The sequence below is a fragment of the Mytilus californianus genome, unplaced genomic scaffold (genome assembly GCF_021869535.1).
Source record: "Mytilus californianus isolate M0D057914Y unplaced genomic scaffold, xbMytCali1.0.p SCAF_2, whole genome shotgun sequence".
Taxonomy (NCBI): Eukaryota; Metazoa; Mollusca; class Bivalvia; order Mytilida; family Mytilidae; genus Mytilus; species Mytilus californianus.
This window is the reverse complement of record NW_026262668.1, coordinates 47,632,653-47,644,926: the sequence shown is the minus strand read 5'-3', so window position 1 is coordinate 47,644,926 and position 12,274 is coordinate 47,632,653. Positions and strand designations below refer to the sequence as shown.

The 12,274-nt window shown below is 30.3% G+C and overlaps 1 protein-coding gene across 2 annotated transcripts in view; it reads right to left on the bottom strand.

The window, feature by feature from the left end:
- Nucleotides 1–1,242: 1,242 nt before the first annotated feature.
- The window catches only part of LOC127729903 (glycerophosphocholine phosphodiesterase GPCPD1-like), a 45,171-nt gene continuing 34,139 nt past the window's right edge, over nucleotides 1,243–12,274 (bottom strand). The window contains exons 17-20 of one of the 2 annotated variants that reach the window (XM_052237836.1): nucleotides 9,138–9,298; nucleotides 8,223–8,285; nucleotides 4,243–4,431; nucleotides 1,243–2,252 (exon numbers count right to left, since the gene is read on the bottom strand). In XM_052237836.1, coding sequence (XP_052093796.1) covers nucleotides 4,269–4,431; nucleotides 8,223–8,285; nucleotides 9,138–9,298 — 387 coding nt within the window. In that variant the 3' untranslated portion in view covers nucleotides 1,243–2,252; nucleotides 4,243–4,268. The remainder of the gene's footprint in view (nucleotides 2,253–4,242; nucleotides 4,432–8,222; nucleotides 8,286–9,137; nucleotides 9,299–12,274) is intronic. The other variant, XM_052237837.1, reaches the window with a different exon arrangement.

The window sequence follows — 12,274 nt, the reverse complement described above, 5'->3', positions numbered from 1 at the left end:
CCCTAAACTTGCAAAAATATTTTATATAAAAAACTTTGCTATTTTATAAAAAAAAAATACCATTGTTTAGTTAAGGGCATTACTTAAACTAGTAATTTTCAAAATTACCTATACAAGTTATATTGAAAACAAGGTTGTTTCAAATATTACTTATATATCATGAATAAGTAACTTCTGTTAATATTATTTCTATAGGTGTCCATTCATACAGGTTTTACAAGCTTTAACAAATTTTCACATCTGGTTATTTTCCCCATGCAGTATAAAACTATTTAAACCCTCCTGAAACACTAATTGCCTTTCTGATGCCACACTTCTTGGTCATAGATTGGTCTCTTGGGGCTATTAAAATAAAATTTTCCTTCAAAATCTTAGAGATGAACAAATATAAATGGATGGAACCTTGTGATTTAATTAAGACTTGAAGTTATTTATAATTTGAAATATTTATCAAAAACAATTACATATGTTCCTTAAATAATTGTAAGTATGCTTAGTTTTTCGAAGATGTATAAGATAATAAATAAAAGTAATATTTTTGTCATTATTTTGAAAGTAATCTCTCTATACTCATATCAAGTTGGATAAATACTTAATTTTACTTAATGAAATGATGAAAAAATTCTTAAAAACTACATTTAGTCCACTTTTGACATTTAAAATAACAATTGAGATTATATCAAATAATTTAAAAAAACAAAAAATACCTATTAATAAAAGTAACTAAAAAAAATAACTCGTTTAGTATCGCCCCCTGACTGTTGTTTGTGTCTTGATAACTTTTATGTAGCATATTATATAATATAAACCCTATTTAAATCATATCATCTAATTATAAAATTTGAGAATTTTTTTTATTATAAAAAAAGAAATGATTATTTTAAAAATATAATAATTGTATATTTTTTGTTAAATGACTTTCACTTTTTGTGGAGACTTGAGATTTCTTTCCAAGCATTACACAGTACTGTTGAAGAATTTCTAATCTATTCTATAGTTTTGTAAAATTTCAAGCAAAATGTATTTGAATAGATTAGATGTTTACACAGGTGTTAATTGAGCTTCCTCTATAATGCTCAACTTTCCTTATTATAGAAGTGGTGTAGATTTGATTGACATCTTAATGGATCATGATAATTATTTTCACATAAACTGCAGAGAAGAGCCTACTGAAAAAGCTCTGAGCATCCTCCGAGCATGCTTGGAGCTTCCTCGTAAGAATAAATCTATGATCCCTTATGCCATTAACAATAAATTCCCTAATATAAGGACAATAAACATTTCTACATAAAATTTAACATGCCATCAACATTAAATTCCCTAATATAAAGGACAATAAACATTACTAAATAAAAATTTAATATACATTGTGCAATCAAAGATTTCCCATCAACATCAAATTCTGTAAAGAACAATAATATTACTACATTAAACTCCCCAAAGGACATAAACATTACTACATAATCAAAGACAAGAACCAGTTTCCTAAATTGAAACCAGGACATGAGAATGTGTTGATATTAAATAGTTTTATTGAGCTTTCAAACTATAGTTTAGGACAAATACATACTTTGCAGATAAATTGTTTTTAAGTACAATGCATACATTTGTTTTAATGCTACGAAAGATACTTGTTATGGCAAGTACCTTAATTTTGAGATTCCATGTCTGTAAAAATGTTAAAATAACTACTTGTCAAAAACAAATCATTTGTATATATACTGTAAATAATACTTTGTATTAATTTCATAATGTATTTTATCTTTATATCAAATTTGAAATTTAAAGACAAAAAAAGTGGATTTACTTTTTCCTCTTTCAGTATCATAATACATACACTACAATACAATTTTTTATTATTAATGTCTCACCTTTAACAAACAATTACAAAACATATTGATTAAAACAAATTACAAATATGTAAAAGCCATTCATATAGAATTATGAGATTAAAGCATTATTGTTTAAATTTTGTGAAATTTTCTGTGAATTAAAGGAACATTAATATATGTGTAACAGAACAAAGAGTCTTTTTCTGAAGATGTATTTTTTCTCTGTTTAAAAGAAACCGAGAATGGATTGGAACTTATACAAATTTAACTGGTGATGGATGGTTTAGAAAATCTTTCTCCATACAGTTCAGTACAGGAGGTATTTTCCGACTCAACATCCTGTCCATGTCAAGCCCTCTTAGTGATATATAACCAAAACCTCCTGTCCATGGACAGCCCTCTGACATCTAACCACTGGTTCTGTAAAAATATTAAAAAATAATCTGGACTACTTTTCAAAGGTTTTGTGATTTCAATTCTTATGATTGACAAAAGGTTCTACCAACTCTGAGCACACTCTCACCATGTTCATGTGTAAATGACTTTATTCACTTAAAATGTAGTGCATATTGATTTTTTGTCTTCCCTGATTGAAACTTGTTGAAGTGCAAACAAACAAATCTTATAAAGTTCAATATAATAGTTACACCATAATTTTGAAGAATTAGCTACACAACCACACGTATACGTGAAATGAATTGATGACATTCTGAAAATCATTATAATTTCATTGGTCATCATTCTGCCAAAAAAAGAACTGTCTGTCTCACAGCAAGTAATTTTCTGTCACATAATTATAGACATTTGCAACTAACAAGAGTTGTTCCTAAAAACATGTCCTGGAATATCAACAATTATTTCTTGTTATAATAAAACACATAGATGAACTTAAAAAGCAATGTTTATACTCATTCACTAAAATAAATGAAATTTTAAAGCCTGTGGCTTTGGAAGTCCTCTTTGTAGTTCTCAGTTTGCCATAGCATACCAATTTATATTTATAACAGTTCAATAGTTGTGCCTTTATTTCTTGTTCATGCAATAAATCATAAACCTTAATTAACGATAAAATGTAAAAGACTAAAAATTCAAATATAGAAGATCCAGGCACAAATATGAAGGTCTAGATAGGGTCCTTCAACTCTGTATTCTTTAATTTTTCAGCCATTTTCTCTATTCTATATAAGTTTTGCCTATTATTCTGCTTTCTTTATATTTTAGCACCCCTTTATTCTCTATTCTTTTTGGCCAATTTTTCTCTATTCTTTATTTTTTGGCCAATTTTTCAGTAGTATTGGTCCATTATTTTCTATTCTAAAAACCCAATCCAGACCCTCAAATATCTTACCACAAACAAGGTTATCCCTCTATACACAAACCATTTCCAAACAAAATTAATACTTCTAATATCAACTGATTAATACAAAACTTATATACATATACATATGAATGCATCTATGATAATCAATGTTTTTCTAATTTGCTTGACGGTTTTATATTGAGCAGAAATAAAAAAAAAGTTCAGAAATTTCTACATTTCATTGTTGGTCTGATTTAAAAAATGCAAAATTTTATTTTATTGATTTTGAAACAAATAAATTATTCAAATTTGTTTAAGATATTTCTTAATCAAACATTAGATATTTTGGGTTTTATGTAAATTTGATGTTAACTGCAAAAAAAGTAAGTTTATCTATCAGTAAAATATGGAAATATTAAAAAAATATTTACAAATTTTGCTCTGGATACTGTGAGAGGTTTAGCTAGCTTTAAAACCAGGTTTAATCCACCATTTTCTATGTAAGGAAATGTCTGTACCAAGCCAGGAATATGACAGTTGTTTTCTATTTGTTTGATGTGTTTGAGCTTTTGATTTTGCCATTTGATAAAGGACTCTCTGTTTTGAATTTTTGTAGTAGTTCTGTATTTTTGTTATTTTACTTTTCATCTTAAAAAAGCTTCTGTCCAAGTTTAGCAAAATTCCATAAAGGTTTGACAAAGTAATTGATGTCTGCAATAATTTAATCTTAGACTGTATCTTATTACAACTATTTTACAAATTTTGTTGTGGATACTGTTATTTTTTTATCATAAAAAAACTGGCGTCCAAGTTTAATAAAATTTCATAAAGGTTTGAAAAAAAAATATTGATGTAAACAAAAAATTGAACCACAGACTGAATCTAAATGTTTAACTGCTTACACTGGAATGCAGAATCCTGTCTCGAGTGCTGCCTCAACAAAAAACATGCTTATCCCTAACAAAACTAGAAGCAAAAGGAAAATAATTATGAACAAATTTCTTGCAAATATAATGATTTTTTTCTATGTCTTCAAGGCACAGAAAATAAAAATTTGTATATAGAATTGGTAAAGGAACATTTTTCCAATACTACACTAAAAAGACATACACATTAGCTCTGATTATGTGTTTGTGTTACGTGTTCGGTTCACTGAAGTCTGATTCGCTTAAGCTTGCTGAGCCATTCATTATTTCTTCCACATTAACTTCCCCATTTACAGGCTGGAGGACTAAACTATTTTTTAGTCTTTTTTCTATCTTGAATACATTCTCCTTTGTACCCTTGAATCTATCAATTCTGAAAATACAATAAAAAAAGGAGTAAATATATGAAAATATTTTAAGTATGAAAGTCATTACAATAGCTCACTATTAACCACACAATTACCAAAGTGACCTATTGTTTTCAGGGTGGTTATATGGGGTTAACCTTTATTTTGTGGGGAGATGAGGGCAATTGTCTGCCTTGTTCTGTGCTTCTTGAGTATACATATATTTATGTAAAACACCAACCTAACAACAGACAAAAATTTTCAGGACAAGCTACATTTATTCACTGTCTTAAAAAAGTCTAACCATGCATGGTCATGATTGTCAAGAACAGTAATGTAAAGAAAAATATGCAATCCACCATTTCCTACATAAGGAAATGCCTGTACCTAGTCAGGAATATGACAGTTTTTTTCCCATTCCTTTGATGTGTTTGAGCTTTTGACTTTGTCATTTGATAAGGGACTTTCCATTTTGAATTTTCCTTGGAGTTCGGTATTTTCGTTATTTTATCTTTTATGCAACATTAAAACTTGTCAGTTCTAAATAACTTTTTAATATCAAACTGTCATTAATTCACATTAATTAATAGGTTCTGATGTTGAATAACTCATCTTTGCATAATTAATAGATAATTGAATAATTAAGGATTTTGAGATTCCGTTATATTAGCATGATTAGGGACTCAAAGAGATAGGAAAAAGAAAAATGTTCATCTAGCAAAGTGAGAAAATTCCCTCTTAATAAAATTGTCCTCATTAAAATATATTTTTCCTTTCGAAAAAAACATAAATTAATAAAATTCACCAGTCCTGTGAGAAAAATACTTTTTGTTTTGCTGGTCCTAAAACATTATGCCTCTCTACTATTGTAGGTAGGACATAAAATATCTATCATTCAATTAAACACAATAGAAATTTTTTAATGTTTTAATGTTATCTGGGAATTACTGGTGAAAATTATAACAACACACTTTGTTACAAAAATAGATAATGAACTTGCAATGGTATTATAGATGCTGTTATGTGATAATATATATATCTATCTATTTCATGTACTAAAAGCTTGCATTATGTGACTAGGATATTTACAGGGCATTCTTTATAAACATACCAGGTAAAATTTTCATTCAGGTAAAATCAATTTAAGCGTCAATGAGTATTGTTCACCTGACTTTTGTAGAAATTGACATGTTAAGAATAAATGTGTCAAAGCTACAACAACAAATTATTCTAACCAAGTTTGGTTCAATATGTTCAAGCCATTAACTATTTGCAGAGGGGATCCATGATCAGAAGTAAAATAATTTGCAATTGTGATAGCCATCTCAGAATTCAAGACACTTTGGAAATATACTACCTTAGGATTATTCCTATCAAGACCAAGACCAAGGATGAAAAGTCAGTCATTAAAATCAGGCTAACCTGGCCTAGTTCAGAATTATTTAATTGAATTTTTTTGACAAATAAATGGGGAATGTGTCCATGGGACACAGATGATGCCCCCGCTTGCACATAACGTTATAAAGGGACATAACGCAAGAATGGTAAAAGTGACGCCACCCATATTTGTACATGATCTGAGTTTTGTGGTAATAAGCATTGTGTATAAGTTTCATAACATTTGGTTGAGGCAAACTTTAGTTAGAGAACTGAAAGGGCATAACTCTAGAACGGTAAAAGTGACACCACGAAAATCAAACTTGATCTGTGTTTATTGGGTAATAAGCATTATGCATAAGTTTCATTGGTTGAGGCAAACTAAAGTAAGAGAACTGAAACGAAAAATTCAGCAATTTTTCCATTTGTAAAGGGGCATAATTCTAGAATGGTAAAAATGACGCCACCAAAAGTCAAACTTGATCTGTGTTTTGTGGTATTTAAATAAGCATTGTGTATAAGTTTCATGACACTTGGTTTAGGCAAACTAAAGTTAGAGAATGGAAACGAAAAATTCAGCAATTTTTCCATTTGTAATGAGCATAACTCTAGAACAGTAAAAGTGACGCCACCAAAATTCAAATTTGATCTGTGTTTTGTGGTAATAAGCATTGTGTATAAGTTTCATAACATTTGCAGAGGCAAACTAAAGTTAGAGAACAGAAACGAAAAATTCAGCAATTTTTCCATTTGTAAAAGTGAATAACTCTAGAACAGTTAAAGTGACGCTACCAAAATTCAAATTTGATCTGTGGTTTGTGGTAATAAGCATTGTGTATAAGTTTCATAACATTTGGTTGAGGCAAACTAAAGTTAGAGAACGGAAACCATTTTTGGGACATACGGACGTACAAATGGACAAGGGTAAAACTTAATGCCCCCTCCGCTACGGCGGGTGTATAAAAAATGCATGCTGATTTTTACAGGTCACCAAAAGTTGGACTGCAGGTTTAAAGCTAGCCTTTTATTTTATATTTTTTATTTATATGAATGTATTTTGACTTTCCCTGTCATGCCTGTATCACATTAATCATTTCTTTGTTCTGAATTTGATCTTAAACTTGCTCCTGACTAATCTATATAATTCAAAGAAATATTTTTATGGCAAAAATGCAAGCAAATGTAATTTTATGAATAAGGGTCCAACTATTAGCATTAAAAAAGCATGGAATTAAGACATTGCAATCTCAGATTCTATAATCTATGGAATTTTTATTTTATATTTGTTAAAGTGTAGCCTCCACAAATCAAAACAAATAAGATTTTTTTTTGTAAATGAGGTTAAAAGTGTCACTTTTTATTCCTTGTGCTTAGGTGCACATTTGTTAAATTGATGCAAATCATCAAGTCATTTTTTTCTTCTAATAGACATCTTTAAATAGTTGGCTTGGAGTGTGTGTCATTTATGTCGAGTCTGCGACTTTTGTCGCAAAAGCGAGACATAGAGATCCTATGTTCCGTCGGCAGCAGCGGCGGCGTCCACAAATATTCACTCTGTGGTTAAAGTTTTCAAAATTTTAATAACTTTCTTAAACTATCCTGGATTTCTACCAAACTTGGACAGAAGCTTGTTTATGCTCATAAAATAGTATCCAGAAGTAAATTTTGTAAAAAAAAAAAAATCCTGTTTATCCGTATTTTACTTTATTATTATTATAAATGGACTTAGTTTTTCTGCCAGTTAACATTACATTCACTCTGTGGTTAAAGTTTTAAAAATTTTAATAACTTTCTTAAACTATCCTGGATTTGTACCAAACTTGGATAGAAGCTTGTTTATGATCAAAAGCTAGTATCTAGAAGGAAATTTTGTAAAAATTTATTTCCTGTTTTTCCGTATATTACTTATAAATGGACTTAGTTTTCTTCCAGTTAACATTACATACAGTCTGCAGTTAAAGTTTTTAAAACATTTATTAGATTCATAAACCATTTCATTAACTGTAAATCTATTATGTGCATTCCCCTATCACACTGAAAACATAGACAACAGCAAAAGTAGGTGAGACACTGGGTTCTGCAGAACCCTTAAGAATTTTTAGGATTCATTAACAGTTTTTTTTTTAATAAATTCATAATGAACATCCTTAAATTGATTGGTTTTAATCAGCCTAATGGTTTCAGAGAAGAAGATTTTTAAATGACAATAACTAATGTAAATGCAATAATTCACATTAGCACTCAGGGCCAGTTAAGCTAAACCTTTGGGCCAGGTGAGCTAAAAAAAACGATTTACATGTATTAATACAAGTTAAATAAAAAAAGTGCAAATAAGTCAATATACTCATAAATATATTAATATGCATAAACCAAATATGCAATAAAAAGCAAATAAATTAGTCAAATCATAAAAATCTAAGACAATTTGCACACAAGTTACCCAATTATTTGTTTATCATCACTAATGATCCACAATTCTGATAGGTCCTCATGCACCATCCATCTGTAATTGAAGTGTCATTATTAACTGATTAAAGCCTTACCTTACTGGAGCAGATACTAAGTAATGTTTACCACATGTGGAGCAGGATCTGCTAACCCTTCCAGAGCACTCTAAGATCATCCCTGGTTTTTGGTGAGGTTCGTGTTGCTCAGTCTTTAGTTTTCTATGTTGTGTTTTGTGTACTGTTGTTTGACTTTTCGTTGTTTTTTTTTGTTTTCTGCCATGGCATTGTCAGTTTGTTTTCAACTTATGAGTTTGAATATCCCTTTGGTATCTTTCACCAGTTTTTGGGCATGACAATTTTTTAAATTACAACAAGAATATGTATCTATAGGACACCATGCCATGATCACACATTCAAACTACCATGTTCAGTGAACTATAAAACCTGGTCCAAATCCTTATTTGGCATATATTTTTAAAAGTTCACATCATAATAAAAATATGTACTATATGTAATGTTACTTCATGGTAAACCTCCTCAAAAGTTTGAGAAGTAAAAAAAAAACAATGCAGGAGTTTTATCATACCAAAACTTACATCTGACATCTATATCATGCTAGAACAAAACACTTGCCACTGATAAAGCAGATGAAAATTAAGAGCACAAGAGTATATCCATGAGAAACAACATTTAGTTGAAACAAATAACAAAGGTATGAGATTATATTTGTCCAATCCTTATATTGTTAAACTGATTGATTCATATATGTATAATAACCAGCAGATAATATAACATGCACTTTCAAGATGATAACATGTTAATATCTTTAGAATAACTAATCGAAGAATTCAATTATAGAAAAATATTCAATGAGTGACCAAACAGCATCATCGATGTCTTAATCTTACCTGTCATAAATAATTCCATCTACACCTGACTGTCTCAGTTGATTTATCACATTAGAATCGTTGTTACCTTCTCCCCAACAAAACAAGACTTGTCCAGATTTCTTGATGTCTTTTATCAATTCAGGATGTTTCAGTATAAACTTTGAATCAATATCTATACCCTGCATAATCAAAGCACAAAAAATTAGAATTTATTTAAAAATAAGGAGATGTGGTTACATTGCTATTGAGACAACTATCAACAAGAAACGATAGAATGAAGATGTAATAAAAGAACAGAGTTCCAATGTTCCCCCGTTGCACATATTTTATCTATCCAAGGTACAAGGACAATAACTAAAAAAAGTACTTTTTTTTTGTTCTTTGATAATTTTTATCAATATCTTAGACAAGAGTGCACACGCTGAAATGTCTCGCCTTCTTTACTAATCATTGATATTATGTTGATAGTCCTAAATATAAAGCTTTATTACAACTGTCACATAAACTTAACATTAACCAAGTAAACTAAACATTGACCAATGAACCATGAAAATGAGGTCAAGGTCAGATGAACCATGCTAGGCAGGCATGTACAGCTAACAATTCTTCCATACAACAAATATGGTTGACTTATTGCTTATAGTTTAAAACAGACCAAAACACAAAAACTTAACACTGAGCAATGAACCTTGAAAATGAGGTCAAGGTAAAAAAAAACCTGCATGACTGGCAAATAGATCATAAAATATTTCCATACACCAAATATAGTTGAACTATTGCATATAGCAGTGTTCCAGCTAGCATGAAATGGAGGGGCGCCGCGCCCCGCCCCCGAAATTTTGCGCCCCTCTGCCTTTTTTAAGCGCCCCTGCGCCCCTCTGTGCCCTTTTGAAAAAAGTTTAGACAACGATCTTTTTTCCTCATATTGTCGCCATTTTGTTGAGTTCTCTATACACACACTTCATTAAGACAACAGATTAAAATTGTTAACACTTGTTACCTGTATATAATCACCTATTTGATTAGAGTCAATTACTTAATCAGGTGAAATTTACGACCCTGTCTAATCCCTTTGCCCTGAAGCACCAAACATCCAAGTTAAATGAATTGATTTTTTAACACCTGACGATGCAAAATAGAATTTATAAAATAAAAGTGAACGATGTTCATTTCTATTGTAATTGTTATTTATAAAATAACGTTCATTAAAAAAGAATCATTCCAATAGTATATTGTAAATCGTCAACACGCAAAATGCCGACGAAAAAAAGAAAAATTGACCAACTCGAAAATGACAAGAAGAAAATATCAAAGACATGCCAGTCTATTACATCTTTTTTTCAAGAATAATGACCATCAAAGGTTAAAAAATAATTTAATTCTTTACCTTTATGAAAAATCGAGAAGAAGAAAGGTTTTCTATCAGATATGGCAATTGTTCTTCTATTGTAAATTCCGCCAATTACGGAGCACTCGAAAGTCCTATTTTTATATCATTTTTCTTAAATTGAAATCCGTTTTGACTAACTTTAATATTGATATTATGAGATACGCTCAACATGAAATATACGGATATGCATGTTGAATTGATAATAAACTTTCAAAGTCGAATTAATTTATTATTGTGCCGATGACGGAGCTCTCGAAAGTCCGATTTTTGTATCAATTTTCTTATTGAAATCCGTTTTGACAAACTTATTGATATTATTAGATACGCTCAACATGAAATTTACGGAGATGCTTGTTGAATTGATAATAAACTTTCAAAGTTGAATTAACAAACTTATTTGTTGAATCAATCTATTTCTCAAGATCGAAATAAAGACAATTGTCTCATTGGCACTCTTATTTAAATTCACAACCAAACCTACACAATTTTCAATGTATGTAATAGTATAGAGTATTTAACTTAGCTACATGCTTGCTAAAAATATGTCATTATGTGGTAATATTAAGTATTTGATTTTTTTCAGGAGAACGCGCTAAAGTGCCCTTTTTTAAAAACGCGCCCCTCTATTTTCAAATCCTAGCTGGAACACTGTATAGTATTAGAAAAAAAGACCAAAACTCAAAAACTTAACTTTGACCACTGAACCATGAAAATGAGGTCAAGGTCAGATGACACCTGCCAGCTAGACATGTACACCTTACAATCATTCCATACACAAAATATAGTAGACCTATTGCATACAGTATAAGAAAAACAGACCAAAACACAAAAACTTAACTATAACCACTGAACCATGAAAATGAGGTCAAGGTCAGATGACACCTGCCAGTTGGACATGCACACCTTATAGTCCTTCCATACACCGAATATACTAGACCTATTGCTTATAGTATCTGAGATATGGACTTGACCACCAAAACTTAACCTTGTTCACTGATCCATGAAATGAGGTCGAGGTCAAGGGAAAACTGTCTGACGGGCATGAGGACCTTGCAAGGTACGCACATACCAAATATAGTTATCCTATTACTTATAATAAGAGAGAATTTAACATTACAAAAAATCTTAACTTTTTTTTCAAGTAGTCACTGAACCATGAAAATCAGGTCAAGGACATTGGACATGTGACTGACGGAAACTTCGTAACATGAAGCATCCAGTCCTTCCACCTTCTAAAATATAAAGCTTTTAAGAAGTTAGCTTACACCGCCGCCGCCTCACTATCCCTATGTCAAGCTTTCTGCGACAAAAGTCGCAGGCTCGACAAAAAATGAAGACTTCAGAGCAAATGCAATGTGATTTCCATTATAATTAATATTTTCATGAGGCATAACTTGTTAAAATATTTGATCAGCACTTATTTTCGAAAGTGTCAAAGACATTGCTGATATAAACCTATCAGTGTTCTCCCCAGGATTTTTGGATAGCACCAGGGTAACGCGTGTGAACAGCTTGGTGAAATGATTCATACAATCAGTTGTGTCACGTGGCGTCGCTATATTTCTAGTTACTGCAGTTTTTATGTCTCTTGTTTTGTTTTAATACTGTGGTACTGTGTTATGTCAGAATATTATTGGTTAAAAAGATCAATAAACAGTTTGTATACTTTTAATATTTTTTAAAAATAAATAAAACATGATTCATTACATAATATTCATCCAGGAACATATATATTGTTAGATATACTGTTCCCAGATTCATCTAA